The following is a 16,643-nucleotide window of genomic DNA, read 5'->3' on the forward strand; positions in this document are numbered from 1 at the left end:
GGCGGGGGGTGGAAATGCAGTCAGCGTGCTTGAGAACGCATGCGCGGGTGAGTGGAGAGAAGGGGCGGCCCCCGCAGTACAGCGTAAGACCAATCAAAGCGCTCTATTCAAATTAAGTCCTTATAGGGCAAGGACCTCCCCCAGCAGGAGGTGGGGGGACCCCAGGGGGAGGGAACGGCCCGACCCCCGCAGGAGGGGGCGGGGTCGGAGCCCGGGAAAAAGGCAGAGCAGCCCGGAAGTCCTGAATCATTCGACTTCTGCCTCGGACTGGGACGGGACCGAAAGGGAATCAGGGAATTCGGATTCGGATTCTAGCTTTAACAGAGGGAGAGCAGCAGCATATAAGGTTTCTAGTTGCAGGGCTCCCGCGTGGGTGAAGGGGTCATCAGAGAAAGACCGGACTCCGCTTACGGATTGGCGGAAAATAAAGATGGCTTGCACGGAATGGACCCCGTCTGCCAATCTGGAATTCCCAGTCCACGTGGGGGGGGGCGGGCGAAAATCAACGGAGGACTTACTCCCCTGTAAACCCAAAGGAGGTCCAAGCAATAATCAAAGCAATTGCAGACAAGGGAATTAATTCTGCCATGGTTACCACACTCATTGAGGGCGTTTTTGGAGGGGATGATATGTTGCCTTTTGATATTAAACAGACGTGTAGAATGATTTTCGATGGCACGGGGATGATCATTTTTAAACAGGAGTGGGAGGATCAATGCACAAAGGAGCTAGCCCAGGTAACGGGACCTGACCATCCACTGCACGATTCCAGTATACAAAGATTGTTGGGCAGAGACCCCACCATGATCACACCCCAGGCACAGGCTGAGGGCTTGCAGGCCCATGAGGTTATGACCACCACCCTTGCTGCCCGGGAAGCCATCCGTGCGACTTCCAAAGTAGTAGCCAAACCCTCTCCATGGTCAACTATTAAACAGAGTGAGAGTGAGAGCTTCACTCAGTTTGTGGACAGGCTTCAGGCAGCATTAGACTCCTCCTCGTTGCCCTCGGAGGCTAAGGGCCCCGTGCTGGCAGACTGCCTACGCCAGCAGTGTAACTCAGCCACCAAAGGACATTTTAAGGTCACTGCCACCTGGGTCTAACACAGCAACCATGATTAGGCATGTTACAAAGGAAGAACACCTGGCTCCCATCCAAGCAGCAGTCCACACTGGAATAACCAGTGTGATGGCATGCCTTAAGTGTGGCCAGGCAGGCCACCTGGCAGTAAACTGCCCCCAACCAAGGCGCCTATCAGCAGCTGCTCCACCACGCGAAGGGGGATGTAGGGGACCGTGCTGGGCATGTGGAAAGAAGGGGCACTTGGCTAAAGAATGCAGATCCAGGCTTCAGGGAAACGAGAAAGGGGGGGGGCAGCCGGGCCGTGTCCAGCCCCCTCCCATCTGGACTATGCAGCGGCCCAGCTACAGCAACCCCCAGTGGGGCAGCGGACCCTCATACCCTATCCCGCCACAGGGAGTAGCCAATTTTGCATCCCCGCTTACGGTGCAATGGCAAAGCTATGCAGCACCCTAAGCACCCTCGCACCCCCCACTGCCACAACCTGCGCCGGTGGTACAGGGCCAGCAGGAGACGCCCCAGAGTGGGATCCCTGGGTGGCCTTGGCCATGAAAATAGGGAGGGAACCCCTGATGGTGTGCGGGACATGCCGGCTTTATGGCAATCAGGATTCCCACGTCATAGGGCTTCAGTTCTGGGCAGACACGGGTTCAGATTGTACAATTATTCCCAGAGCACACTGGTCTGGACATTGGCAATTCAAAGAAGTCCCTCCAGTGAACGGAGCGGGAGGGCAGTCTCGGGCATGGAAAAGCACCCAGCTGGTGGCTATAACACTTCATACGAAAAAGGGACCAGAACAGACAGTCGCGATCCACCCATACATACTGCAAAATTCTCCACCCCTGTTAGGAAGGGACGTTCTTTCCATGCTAGGATTCCGGATTACAAATTTATCCTAAGGGCCACTGCCGTACACCCTCCGCTGCCGATCAAATGGACCTGGAAATCATCAGACCCCGTATGGGTCGAGCAGTGGCCCCTGACAGAGCCTTGAGCGGCAGCCTTGCTGGAACTGGTCGACCGCGAACTACAAAAAGGTCACATAGAACCCTCCATCAGCCTATGGAACACCCCTGTATTCGTGATCCCCAAAAGGTCCAGAGAAGGCTATCATCTCATCCACGACCTGAGAGAGGTGAACAAGACGATCCGACCCATGGGTCCAGTCCAGACACTGCTACCCACGAACTCAGCCATTCCTGCAGGGCAGCCGTGTGCAGTGCTGGACATCAAGGACTGTTTCTTCTCAATACCTCTGCATCCTGAGGACAGAGAACAATTTGCCTTTTCCGTGGCATTCCGAAATGGCGAACGGCCTAACCTTCGCTTCCAATGGCAAGTACTCCCACAGGAACTTGTAAACAGCCCTGTCATATGCCAAATCACCGTGGACAAAGCACTGATGCCAGTTCGACACTCCCATCCCACCGCAACCATCATACAGTACATGGACGACATCCTGGTAGCAGCACCATCGGCAAGCCAAGTAGATCACCTGGTGTCCACAATCACGGAAACCCTCCAGGCCAACGGCTTCGAGGTCGCGAGCACAAAGATCAAGAGAGGACCCTGTGTAACCTTCCTGGGAGTGGGGATCACAAGCTCCTACATGACACCCCCTTAAGGCGAAGGTCAGTCGAGACGTCAAAAAGCTACACGACGTGCAACGCCTGGTGGGATCGCTGCAGTGGCTTCTCAACATCGTCCTGATTCCTCCTGAGGTCATGGACCTCAGGTCTATATGACCTCCTGAAAGGAAAGCACCCCTGGGAACCTAAGGAGCTGATGCCACAAGCAACGAGCTCCCTCGACTTCATCGAAAGCCAGATGTCCACTGGCACACTTGCCAGGTGGAACCCAGCCATGCCACTGGACTTATACGTTCACTTTACACCGAAGGGGGGAGTGGGAGCACTGGCTCAAGGACCTTCTGAAAAGGCCTGACCGATCCAACAGGTGGTTCTCAGAAGACCTGCCCGTGCTTTCTCCCCAGGAATCGAATGCATTGCTAACCTCATCATGAAAGGCAGGAAACTCGCCTTGAAACACCTAGGAACTGAGCCGACAAGCATCCACCTTCCGTTTCGCAAGCAACTGATCACGGAGTCAACCACAATATCAGCGTACCTAGCCCTTGCTCTCACCGGCTTCGGAGGAGAAATCTCCTACTCCTCCAAACCACCCTGGACTAAGCTGCTGACCATAATCAACATGGACATACCGCCAAAGGTCAAGGACCGACCGCAGCCAGGACCAACGGTCTTCACAGACGCTTCCTCCATGACTTCAACCGCAGCAGCAGTGTGGCAGGCAGGAGAACAATGGCATTGCGTCAAAGCACGTGACCCCACACTATCAGTGCAACAGCTGGAGGCGACAGCAGTCATGTTAGTGTACAGACTCTTTCAAGAAGAACACCTTAACATAGTAACGGACTCTATATTCGTGGCAAGGCTTTGCCTAGCCATGGCAGGACCAGGAGTGTCAGCATCAGCAGCAGCCCTAATGCTGGAAGAAGCACTCTCCTCGCGACAGGGCACCGTGTCAGTCATCCACATCAACAGCCATGACCCAATCAAAGGTTACTTCCAGATCAGCAACGACAAAGCGGACGCCGCAGCAAAAGGCGTATGAACATTGCAGGAAGCTCGTCAGCTGCACGAGTCGCTCCACATCGGAGCCAAAGCACTGGCGAAGAAATGCGGCATCCCGACGGCAGATGCAAAACACGTGGTAGCCACTTGTCCTTATTGCCAGAAGTCACCCCTATGGACCTGTGGGGTCAACCCGAGAGGTCTCAAGCCTTCAGAGATCTGGCAATCGGACTTCACCTGGTGTGAAGTGCTGAAGCCACGAGCATGGCTTGCAGTGACAGTGGACACTTATAGCGGAACGATCATAGCCACACAGCACCCCAAAACAAACTCCAAGGCCACAATTCAGCACTGGTTGACAGCCACGGCTTGGCTTGGTATCCCCAAGCAGATTAAAACGGACAATGGGTCCAATTTCACCTCCAAACCAGTACAGGAATTTGCCTCAAAATGGGGCATCACATTAGTGCGAGGTATCCCATATAACAGTACCGGGCAGGCCATAGTAGAGAGGGCAAACCAGACCCTGAAAACCAAGCTGGAAGTATTGGCAAAGGCAGAGGGCTTTGCCAATGCCATTCCCCCAGGAGATCAGGCGCATATGCTGGCAACCACTTTGCTAGCACTGAACCAGTTCCGTACGGGAGACGAAACAAACAGTCCCATTCAAAAGCACTTGGCCAACCGAACGCTAGAGCAGGGCCCACAGGTGGTAATTAGAAACAAGCTGGGCGAATGGGAACAGGGCTGGAGGCTGATGCTCACGGGGAGAGGGTACGCAGCTGTCAAAAAGGACGGCAAAGTCAGGTGGTGTCCACTTAAGTCAATTAAGCCCGACCTTCATAACGAGCAGGATGAGACTGACGAGAATTGCGAGTTTCTGTTTACAGGACATGCTCATAGGACGTCCTCGTGACGCGTACACGCCCATTCCAGAGGAAAGTGACAGACCAACAAGCCGCCAGACAGCGCCCGAGAGACCCGAACGGGTGAGATCCAAGCATCAACGGTGTTTCTGTGTGATTTTGCTGCTGGGGCTTGTCACCAGAGGACAAGCCAGCCCAGACCACTACCCCCATCGGCCATTCAGGTGGGTCATGTGACACCTTAGTAGTGACAAGGTGCTCAGGGAAATCACCACACCGAACACCCCATCCTTCGTGCTCTGCGTTACCGACCAGGACAACCAAAGGTAGACCCCAATTCCCCACACGCCACACACATGTACCTATCCTACGGGTGCCCAGCCTCAAACCCAGGAAAAAGCTACTGCAATTACCCAGGGTGAGGATATTGTGGGCACTGGGGCTGCGAAACCATAGTTACAGATGCCAGACCGTCGGGGCCTGGGTGGGATCCACAAGAGCCCGACAAATTCTTACAGTTCACCTGGGCACCCAGCGGCTGCAAAATACCCGTCTTCCTCCAGGGAAGCTTTTATCGCAATCACCATTAAATCCCAAAAATTCAGAAATGCACTAGCTATAACATGACGGTTTTGCAGCCACATAACCCCAGCTGGGCCATAGGCAGAGCATGGACAGTAGTCCTTCAAGGGTCAAAAGAAAGTGCGAATGTGCGAATTATCAGGCTCCAACCGTCGGCGCCCCGAGCAGTCGGACCAAACAAAGTGATTAAAAGCGTGCTGAAAGGGAGAAACGCAACCTACCCTAAAACCTCACCCACAGGGGTCAGCAAAGTCCCAACTGGCCACGTGGAAGCCTTTCAGATAGACCGCTCAGCCGGGTCGGACTCGGACCCAATCCTTCGATGTTAGAAGCTACCTTTATATCCCTGAACGAATCCAACCCTAATCTAACCGAATCCTGCTGGCTTTGTTACGACGTCAAACCCCCCTTTTACGAAGGAATCGCTTTAAACACTCCCTTCAGTTACTCCACAGCCGATGCCCCTCACCAGTGCAGATGGGAAACCCCCCACAAAGGAATCATTCTGAGTCAAGTCACAGGCCAGGGCAGATGCTTTGGCAATGCAACCCTAGCTAGACGGAAAGGCAACGTCTGCACCAAAGTAGTCAAGCCCAACAGGAAAAACAGTAAGTGTGTAGTCCCATCCGCACCTGGGATGTGGGTTTGCCAGCGATCTGGAGTGAGTCCCTGTGTGTTCCTTGCCAAATTTGATGACTCTAACGACTTTTGTGTCCAAGTTCTGATTGTTCCTAGGGTCCTGTACCACTCAGACGAAGAAGTGTACCACCTTTTTGAGGAACCCAGCCGGCTCCACAAAAGAGAAATAATAACAGGTATAACAATCGCGATGTTGCTCGGTTTAGGAGCAGCAGGAACGGCAACGGGTGTCTCAGCCCTAGCGACCCAGCACCAAGGACTGTCCCAGCTGCAAATGACAATTGATGAGGACCTGCAAAGGATCGAGAAATCCATCTCCTTCCTGGAGAAGTCAGTCTCCTCTCTCTCGGAAGTGGTCTTGCAAAACAGGCGAGGTCTGGATCTCCTGCTGATGCAGCAAGGAGGCCTGTGTGCCGCCTTGAGAGAGGAGTGCTGCTTCTATGCAGACCACACAGGAGTCGTAAGAGACTCCATGGCGGAACTCCGAAACAGACTGGCTCAGAGGCAGAAGGACAGGGAAGCCCAACAGGGCTGGTTTGAGTCCTGGTTCAATCAATCACCATGGCTAACCACTCTGATTTCTACCCTAATAGGTCCATTGGCATGGCTGCTTCTAGCAGTTACCTTCAGACCATGCCTGCTGAACAAGCTGGTCTCATTCATTCAGACCCACCTGGAACAGGCCAACATCCTGTTCATCGGCCGGCGACAGTTGCTATGAACTCAACCAGGGAACACTGCCAGCCACAAGTCCTAAACTTGACTGGCGAAAACTTACTCAGGTTTACCAAACCCCTTTCCCTTACCAAACTACAACCTTATACCTCATTTCAGTACCTATGTATATGACTACCTCATTCATTTGTGAAAAAAGGGGGGGGAGATGTGGTAGATAGGGTCAGGCGTTCAGAAGATCTCACGATGTTACGGGAAGACAGGGCCCCTGTTCCCTCAGATAAGAAAATTAACATAGGAATGCAGGCCCCTAAACCAGATGCCAGTAATTTTCCATTCCTACCCAGTAAATTTCCACCCCTTACTAACCATAGATGGTAAAAGACAGACCCCCTATGACGTAGAGAAACCCTAGATTATAAAACCCCACGAGAAGAGATAATAATGGCCTTTTGACCGTCCACCACATTGGTGTCTGCATGCTCTATAGCTCGAGCGACCCTGGAGAGTTTGGGTCGCCGTGCTGCTCCTTGAAACCAGGTCGCCTTTGCTTTGTATCAGAAGGCAACAGTGGAACAAAGCACCTGCCCTTCTCCGTGTAATAGCCACAAGTGCTTGTTTTGGCCCATGGTTTATTACATGCCACATGCCATGGAAGGCTACCCAGAAACAGCTCACAGAAGAGATAACTACATCCAATTCACAGCTACTAAAATATTGACTTTATTTAAACTTTTCACTTGCTGCATTTCAGTTTTCTACTCCGCTCCAGTCATTCTGCTCAAAGCTGTAATACAATGGGGAAAATTCACAACACAAGTATAAACACAAATTTCCACAAAAGACAAACAAGATACCACAGAACATCCTCTTAACGGGGCTGACAGAAGGGTTGGTGTTATTTCTTGAAGAGTAAAATAGTACAACTGTTTTGAGCTATCATTCAGACCCATTATTATCAGTTAACTAAATGTTAACCTACTACATCTTTTACACTAAGGCACTGACCACCAAAGCCTTTCCTGAACCAGAGAGGGCAATGATGAGAGGAACAGCAGGTAAGAGAGAGCACTCAAAATGAAGAATTCATCTCAGAGTCTCATAATCCTGTTATAATGGCTTCTGTTTGTGGGTTTTAAAGTTTTAGCAGCCTTCAACTTGTAGATTCTACAGATACAGCATCCTAAGTTCTAAAATCAGCTAAGAACATCAAACAGCATATTCAAATTGCCTTTAGGGGTTTGAGATGTCAGTTTAAGAAAAAACAGAATCATGTTTGGCACAAGCAAACAGATGCAATTTCTCCTACCTAGATAGTAAAAACAAAAATAGAAAATCTTATCTTTTTGGAAGTCAGAAACTTCTTTATTGTGTATGCAATTAGTAAAGCCATAAAAGAGAAGTTAAAGAGCTTTGCAAAGTAACAGAAGCAAAGAGAGGCACAAGCCTTCCCCAATCCACTCAACATTACACATCAGTGATCAAAATCTATTAAAAAAATAAATTTACACCCCCTTTCAATTTCCCCAGAAAGCAGTTTGGTTTGTAAAATTCAGCCATGTACAGGGAAATAACAAACCACCATATAACCCTCTTATGGAAGGGCCATGAAAAAAAAATTGTCTGGAGTTTGTGTTGGTCAGGCAAATCAATGCACTTAATCATAACTCAATTTCACTACTTACAAAGCAAGTAATTGTTTTCTCACCAATGCCACCTCCATCACTTTTTTAACAGAGAAAAAGCTGCCAAAGTACTCCGTTTGCAGCAGATCAAACCGGCTTTGCTTGACAGCAAAGAAAAACAGTTTACTGATGCAACAGTTAAGCAGTAACACAAAAACCCCCAGTTACAGCTCACAGTCATCCACAACTACTTTCTTCAGCTGTCATGGTCCATAAACACTATTACACAATGACATTTTCAAAACCCTTAAAGCAAATCTTGATTGTAAAGTTTCACTCTCAAAGAAAATACCTGATGCCTAATTCAGGCCCAGAAAGTGTATAGGACTGTTCAAGATCTTAGACTTCACTGCCACAGAAGTGAGTTCTAAACTATATTAATGATCTTACTTTTAGCTTTAATAATGGATTTTGGTTTTAATTGCATTATGCTTTTATAAAGCTATCAGCATGACATACATTTCACAGGACTCAACTTCAAAGGGTTAAGTTACTGAATTCTTGCAATACCTACTGTAGTTTTTTATAGTAGTAAAGAAGCTATCAACAATAAGTGAGAACATATGTTTAAGACTAGGGTAAAGTTTATTCCATAAGGCAAAAATTCCCTTCAGCTTTATATAATTATTTAGAACAGCATATGTATTAAAGAAAATATTTTAACTTGCATATTCAAAGTATGTGGCATAGCACTCTGTAATTTTCTAAGCCTAAAACATCATAACCACAGCAATCTTTAATTAATTACCTAGTTCTCAAAATCCCCTCTTCCTTCCTCCCACCCAAAGATATCTCCACATCACCCAGTTTTGATGCAACTTCAAGAACTGCTGCCCAAGAGGGGTGTTTCAATATTAAATACTTTTACAATTAGAAATGGATCTTATCAGTTGCATTGCTGAGCATAGCAACTACTTTCAGTAAACACAACAGGGAGAAAATTCCTAAGAAAGTCTTTTAAGTTCACATCAAGTCTAAAAGCATTTTCAGTTTAAGCTTGTAAGTATCAAGCACCCTCTAGGTCTTACAACAAGTAATAAGAAAATGCAAAACTCAGAAGACCACAATTGAGGCTTTGCAAAAAGCCAACAAACATGCTCCAAAACTCCCAGCTTTAATTCCAACACTACCCCAAAGCACAAGTGTAATCTTAGCTGTACCATTCCACTCACATTCCAGGTAGAATGGGTTTTGTGTTTACAAAATGCGTCTTCTCAAATCTCACTACCGATGCTCAATCCTGTCTATAAATACTTAATCACAAACACTTCACAAAAGGCAGCTCATCAGCAGATGAATCTTCTATAAGTTAAAAAAAAGAAAAATTATGTTACAAATAAACAAGGTATTGGAAAAGAAGCCTTAAAGAGAGATGCATTCAAAGAAACAATTTCTTAAATGAGTCACTTTAGATCTAAAATATTTTTCAAGCATATTCACGACCAGAACATGTACAAGTCACAGGAAGATGATGCTGTACCTAAACTTTGAAACCTGAAACAATTCTCCTTGAGACTCTCTCCAAACACTCAGTGAACAGCAGACAGGATGCTTTTAAAAAAGCAAGGCACAAGCCCAGTATTAGCTGTGGCAATAAACCTTAGTGCCTTTGAGACTGACTTCCTGGTTCAGCTCCAGTAGGCACGTCTTATCACATGCAAGGATGGCAATGACACAGGGAAATACCAGGAAGTCCAAAACAAGGCTGTTTACAGCCCCTGACCAACCCAGGTTACACAAAGAGGAAAGATAAGAATTAAAGCTCTAGGAGGGGGACATATTCTTGTCATCCCAGGAGTAACAAGTTTAATTTCTTAACACTCTGGCTCTGCACAAGAAAGGAGTACTGCTGAGCACACAAGCTTCACCCAGGAGCATAAGTGTTTTCAGATGACACGGCAAACATTTTCCCTTATTAAAGCCTATCTCCCTCCCATTTCATCTGCATGTGAAGTTCATTAACAAGGAAAGATTACAAAAGACTGAACCACAGTTTCCATCTGCTATTAGTTATGGCTTAATTCAGTCATCTTTATTAATTTGTGTTACATAGCACAAGAGTTATGTTGTACTATAGACAGCACAAGAATGTGTTTATCATGCTGTGTTTATCTGTTTCTACAAAAACAACAATGCTATACAAAAAGACACACAGCAAGACCTTTCTTCAGAAATTTGAATGCAGAAAGATGTTATTTCCAGTCATATGTTGACTGTACCAACCCACGAAAGCAAGTTTTTCATGTCTACTACAGAGGATAAAGATGGGGGGAGAAATAAGAACAGAGAGAACAAAAAGAATATTTCTTTCCCAGCTTCTATAAGCTGCGCACACTGTGAGCAGCACTCTGGCCTCTGCATCAATGAGAACACCCAGCATGGCACACTGACATGCCCCTAGTTACCATACAGCTTCTCTCATTTGGGGCTGCAAGTGTTAAGCTGTCTCCATATCACAAGACCTCTACTTCCCCACCTCTGCACTGAGGTTCTCCCCCCTCATAGGAATTGGCTCCAGATGCCCTTATTCTCATTTCCTTTCACACACTCCAAGAATATGCACCTTACAATCACTAATTCTTTCTCTGGTGCCTTTCAGATGTATTTCTACTTAATTTTAAATGGCATTTACCTGCCTATATCCCACACAGTTTCTTTCTCTGTCTCTCCTCAATGCTACCTTTACTAACCAGAAAACTATGCTCACAAGGTCTACACTAGTCTACAACACCATTAGCAACTTTTACTCTTCTGTGATCCCTGGCTTTGCCCCATTCCATTTCCCAATACCACTTTTCTGCTTTTCTTTGCCCCACTCCCCTTACTTGAAATGCTTCCACTTCCAGATCTCCTTCCAAGATCATCTGACACTGGTTCCCCTTCCCACAACTCTCCCAGACAGATTTATTTCTGTTAATATTGCATGCTGGAGAATCTCCCACAGAGAAATTTAAGGTGCTATTTATAAGCATAAAGGTCAGCTTAAAAAAAAAACCCCAGGATTTTCCACCTTTATAAAACTTTATAAAACTGCTTCTGAAACAGCTCTGAGCTTCCCAACCAGACTCCTCTGTAATCCTAGCTTTGCTCAGCTCAGATGGACTATGCTTCTTGATGCCCAGAAAGTTTCTCAGAAGTTTCTTAGAATCATTACAGTTGGAAAAAATCTCTAAGATCATCTAGTCTGACCGTTAAACAAACGCTGGCCAAGTCCACCACTAAATCCCATCTGTAAGCACCACACCTGCATGTTTTTTGAACACTTCTGGGGATGGTGACTCCATCACTTCCCTGGGCAGCCTGTTTCAATGCATAACGCATCTTTTTAATGAAGACATTTTTCCTAATATCCAATCTAAACCTCCTCTGGAGCAACCAGAGGCTGTTTCATTTTGTGCTATCACTTGGTACCTGGGAGAAGGAACCAACTCCCGCCTGTCAACTACCTCCTTTCAGGTGGTTGTAAAAAGCAGTATGGTCCTCCTGGGCTTCCTTTTCTCCAGACTAAACAACCCTTAGCCACTTCTCGTGTGACAGATGCAATTCACACTTTTTTCATTACTGCAGGCCTCAAAAAATCAGAAAGATGGAAATTTCCTGTGGCTGTTCTATTAATGTCATGACACATTTAACAACAGCATTAATGTATCACCTCAAGAAGAAAACCCCTTAAAAGGGTATAATACTGAAAGAAGAGTCTCCTTTTTACAGAAAAGCTAAAAGGTATTTTGTTTACAAATAAACACTGGTCTGTTGATCATTATTTGCATTAAAAACTTCAGTGTCATACAAGCAGCAGTTACAAATTTGTACTGCTTTCACATAACAGTCTCCCTGAAAGTGTGATTTAGAGGTTACAATTTACTCTTACCCTAAAGTTAAAGCAACATTTTTTTTCCCTCTTTTTTAATATAAGAACATTTTCACACCTTCCCACAGTATTTAATTTTTGCTGCACTTCACACCAAAGCCCAGCCGACTCTGCAAAAAACCACGTACAGGAAATTACACTAAACTCAGAAATACCATATGGCTGCTGAACAAGAAAATAGCCACGATTACCAAACCAAATTCATGCCATTGATCACTTTAAAGAGAGACAGATGTAGGCTTGCTAATTACCTGAGGTGCTTCTTATGTATTTTGAAGTTTGAAAGTAATTCTGTCCCTCTATTAAAGCCAGTAAATCAATCATCTCTGTTAAAGGCTGAGAGAAAAAGTCAGGCTTATTGCCCAAATAAATCTATGGTCAACATATGAGAAACATTACTATGAAAGCCATTCAAAAAGCCTCCTCATGGGAAAGAGTAACATTTTGAGAACTAAGTGTTTTCACATGTTGTTTTTACCTTTGTTCTTTCAAAGTCTTACTTTTCACCTCTTCTACGGCAAGATTTTTTTGGAGGCTACTAATCTGAATTCCATCTCTTTCTTCTCAAGGCCCCTTGGGACCTTCTTCTCAAGGCCCCAGTTACTGTCCTTTGTTCTTGCTACAGTAATTCTCTGAGCAGTCAAAAATAGCTTCAAATGGCATGCTCCAACAGAGCCAGGAATGTGTGATGGTAGTGTATTTGGAAAGAAGGAGTGAAAAAAAGATTGAAGAGAAAAAAACCCCATTCTCAGCAATGTTGAGACTCTGCTAAGAGAGCTTCATCCTCAAGTTGTGTCTCCCCCTGCCCTGGAGAAGGCAAATCCATTGAAGCAAAGTTTTGGCTCCACAGACAGGAAAGCCCAGCCACTGACACTGCCCTCTCCCAGGTGCCTTGAAGGCAAACAGACATCGCTGTGGCCTTATTTATCACTTCATATAACCGGCAAACAACCTTAACTTTGCTACAGTGAGCTCAACAACAGGCAAAAAAAAAAAAAGGAAAAAGCCAATCATTGAGTTTTATTCCCTACATATATACTGTGTCCCTCAAAAGGGGGAAAAGCCCCCCTGAGTGATGGCACAAGGTGCCCAAGGCACTCTTCCATACTTAGCACCACTCTAGTGTCAAGTCCCCACTTCAACATCCATCGGCTTCTAGCCAACATACATATTTGAGCTTCTAATCTCAAAATAACTGTTCTCCAACTAGGCTATGATATTACTACCGGATATCACTCCCTTCATTCTAAAGGAGAAAACAAATCTTCCTGTGGAATCTGATTTTTCTTTCTATTTAATGACCACCAAAATATCCTACTCTACAACAATGATAAAGTTCAACCACTCTATTCTGAAACAGAACATGAGTGTCAAAGGCTGTTTTGTTTCCTTACTTTAACATTTAAAGACAATTACTTAAGAAAAAAAGCCCCCACCTGGATGTTTGCTTCTTTGTGTTTCAATTTACACAAGCATTCAGCAATCAGCACAGCAGTCCCCCAGTAGTAGTTAGTTTCTGGGAGCTACTAAAAAACTGAAGAAGCCCAAGTAATTTATTTTATATTCAGAGAAAAACATAAATATAAGTAAATACAATCTGTAACTGTTATATACATTCTAATATAGTGTGAAGGTTTGATTACAAGCTTAAATATCTGCCACAAGAGACTACAAATCACAGAATCTCCTGGGTTGGAACAGAACCACAGGAATCATCCAGTCCAACACCTGCATGGGACAGCCCCAAGAATCACACCGTGTGTCTGAGAGCGTTGTCCAAGCACTTGAACTCTGGCGCCCTTAGTGCCATGCCAACGTCTGAAATATTTATATTTTCCTAATGCACTTTTCCCTGGCCCCACCTTGGCTGTTTGACACTAGATCTCCTTCACGCCCATCCCTGCAGGCTGCTTGCTTCAGGCTCTTATGCATGTATTCAGTTAAGAAATCCCTCATTCCTTCCAGTCTCAATTCATGCCATCTGCTTCCTGGCACGCATTTTTGCCTGTAGCTCCACCAGTCGACACTCTTGAAGCTGAGCACTTTTATAAACTCACTGACAACACAGATGCCTTGCCCTAAATGTTTGTTACTACTTCACAGCTTATCCATGCTAGATATTCTGTAACAAGCTACTTGCAAGTCTGATCAGAAGAGTTTTTGTTCATTTAAATCACACACATGCTACAGACACAATTTGAGTAACTACAGCTCTTCATCTCTTTCCTGAAAAGCTGGTTCTCATTTACATCCATGCAACGTGAACCATCAACCATGCTGCAAAAATCTATTTTTCCATCCCCTCCAGAGGTTGAGAAAAAGAGATGGAGTGTCATATTGCCTTACTCACAGAAAAGTTTTTCATTAAACTTCTAGTATCCTCTCAATCTCTCCTAGGATGAGGATGTGAAGATCCAGCAGGTGAGCTGTCCCTGATGCAGCAACTAAGCCATTCCCAAAGTGGGGTACAGCGAGAGCTCCTGCACTGGCTGCAGGTGCCAACTCCACAAAAGACATCGGAACTGGCTCCTCGCACTGAATCCAGAAATTGAAGAGGCTTCCACACCTCTCAGGACAGACCTCTGCCCTAATGGTCTCTCCAACACCTCCAGCGTTTTCCACACCACTGGAAGCAATGAGCAACCTCATCATAACATCGGTTGTACGACCAGAAGTCGGGAATAACCGTATCCTTATTTCCCAAGACAAAGGTGCCATATGAGCTCCCTTTCGAAACCACTGCCTGTATACCTGCTCTTAAGGAGTCTTCGCTCCTAACAAATAAAATAGGCAACTACAAGCACTTTGTGTCTGAACAAAGGGCAGGACAGGAGCACGCGAAAGGCTGATCACATCTCAGCCCGTAGTGAACGAAAAAAGTTAGGTGCTTAAACACCTTCAAATAAAGGAGAAAAAAAGGCCCCAGGTCCCAGTAAAATAAATACAAAAGATTCAGAAGTGAAGCTGAAGAATTAACTCATTTTTACAAGATATTTAAGGTAGGGCTCAGCCGACACAAGGGCACCGCCACCCCCAACAGGGCTCTCTCCGCGGCGGGGCCGCCGCTGTCCCGCGGGCGCGGCTCCCCGGGGCGCTGCCCCTGGACCGGGGCTTCCACCCCCGCTACACGAGCACAGGGCGGCCGCGGCCGCCGCCACCACCGCGGCCGCCACGACCACCGCCACCACCTCCTCCTCCTCCTCCCCCGGCGCCGCCGGCCCGACCTGGTACCTCGGCGGCGCGGAAAGACCGCCCCGCGGGGCCGGCCCGCCCGCCCTGGCGAGCTCCTCTCACCTCGCGACCTGGCGGCTGCCGGCAGCGCGACCCCAGAGGCGGCGGCTGCCTCTCTCCGCGGGCCGGACGGGGGCAGGAAGCGAAAGGCGGCCGCAGCGTCCCCACCGTGGCGCAGTTACCATGGGACGGACGCCCTCTCCCGCTCCCTCCGGAAGTCACAGCCGGCGGAGCGGGGAAGGCGGGGCGGCCGGCGCCGCCATCTTGAGCGTGGCGCCCGGCCCGGCCCCGCCCCCGCGGGCCGCCATCTTGAGCGTGGCGTGAAAACCCACTCCGCCTCTAGCAGCCTGCCCGGCTCCTGGGGTAGTGGCTGCGATGAATGGAGCATGTCCAAATCTCCCCAAAGAGCCACAGCCTAATAGACACACTTTTAATAACGTATCGAAACTGTCGGAAAGTCGTGTCTGGGGTTTAAAGGATTCCCCTTTACTCTTAGGCGATTACACCACAAGGGCCTCAGTGACCCCTAGACAGTTTCATCCCAGGCAGTGACACAGAGTCCATGCGATGGACCACTCTTTAAAACAGGCACGGGCAGGAGACTTTTCTCCTTGTTAATGCTGCTTTTATTACAAAGGATCAGCTCGAGTGGGGAGAACCGACGGGTCCTCGCTCATGCCGCCGCTGTTCCCAAAAGTGACTCAGAGGACGAGGAAGAGCGCAGCTTTGTCCGCTGGTCTGTGTGTGGAACTGGGGCTTACGTCCTCACGAACTCACAGGAGATCCCCTGCATAGGGTTCAACATTTGGAGTCCTCTGTCTAGCCGACATGTGTAGTTAGGGTGAGGGGTAAAAAAGGGTCTTAGCGGATACTAGGTTCTGTTCCTCACGTCGAGACATCACTTTGATTAGTCAATTTTGTATTTGCTCGTTGTTTTTAGGGGGCTTTGGCTAGGTTTGCTGAGGGGTTCCTCCCGTTCATGCTGGATTCGATGTCATTTGCATGCCGACTCGATGCCCCCTCCTCATCACCGTCTGGATGCCATCTTCCAGGAAGCAGCAGGGCGACGCCCGGCTAAGGGTGTCGGCCAGCAGCTGCCCCTGCGGAACACGGCGACCTGGACCGGTCTTCGCGGGGCCCCCCCGCTCCCGGGACACCCCCGCGGGGCTTCCCCGGCGCGGCTGGGACCCGCGGCTTGAGCGGGAGGCGCCCCGCCGCTCCCGGGGAGGGTCCGCACCCCTGGGGCACCACACACGGGGCTCCCCCGGCACGGCCGGGACCCGCGCTGAGGGACGGGCGCCCCGCCGCTCCCGCGGCACCCCCGGGCTACTCCCGCCGGGCGGGCAGGCAGCGGCAGGCCGGCTCGGGGCACTACTGGTAATCAAAACGGAACTGTTAACAGGAGATTACAACATGA

At 48.0% G+C, this 16,643-nt stretch overlaps 1 protein-coding gene across 1 annotated transcript in view; it reads right to left on the reverse strand.

Moving 5' to 3' along the window:
• DISP1 (dispatched RND transporter family member 1) overlaps window positions 1–15,451 on the reverse strand; it is a 96,770-nt gene extending 81,319 nt beyond the window's left edge. Inside the window, exon 1 of the mRNA XM_005495353.4 lies at window positions 15,290–15,451. Within this exon, the coding sequence (XP_005495410.3) occupies window positions 15,290–15,411 (122 nt within the window). The 5' untranslated portion in view covers window positions 15,412–15,451. The remainder of the gene's footprint in view (window positions 1–15,289) is intronic.
• Window positions 15,452–16,643: the final 1,192 nt, after the last annotated feature.

The sequence above is a fragment of the Zonotrichia albicollis genome, chromosome 3 (assembly GCF_047830755.1).
Source record: "Zonotrichia albicollis isolate bZonAlb1 chromosome 3, bZonAlb1.hap1, whole genome shotgun sequence".
In the NCBI taxonomy this organism is placed as follows: domain Eukaryota; kingdom Metazoa; phylum Chordata; class Aves; order Passeriformes; family Passerellidae; genus Zonotrichia; species Zonotrichia albicollis.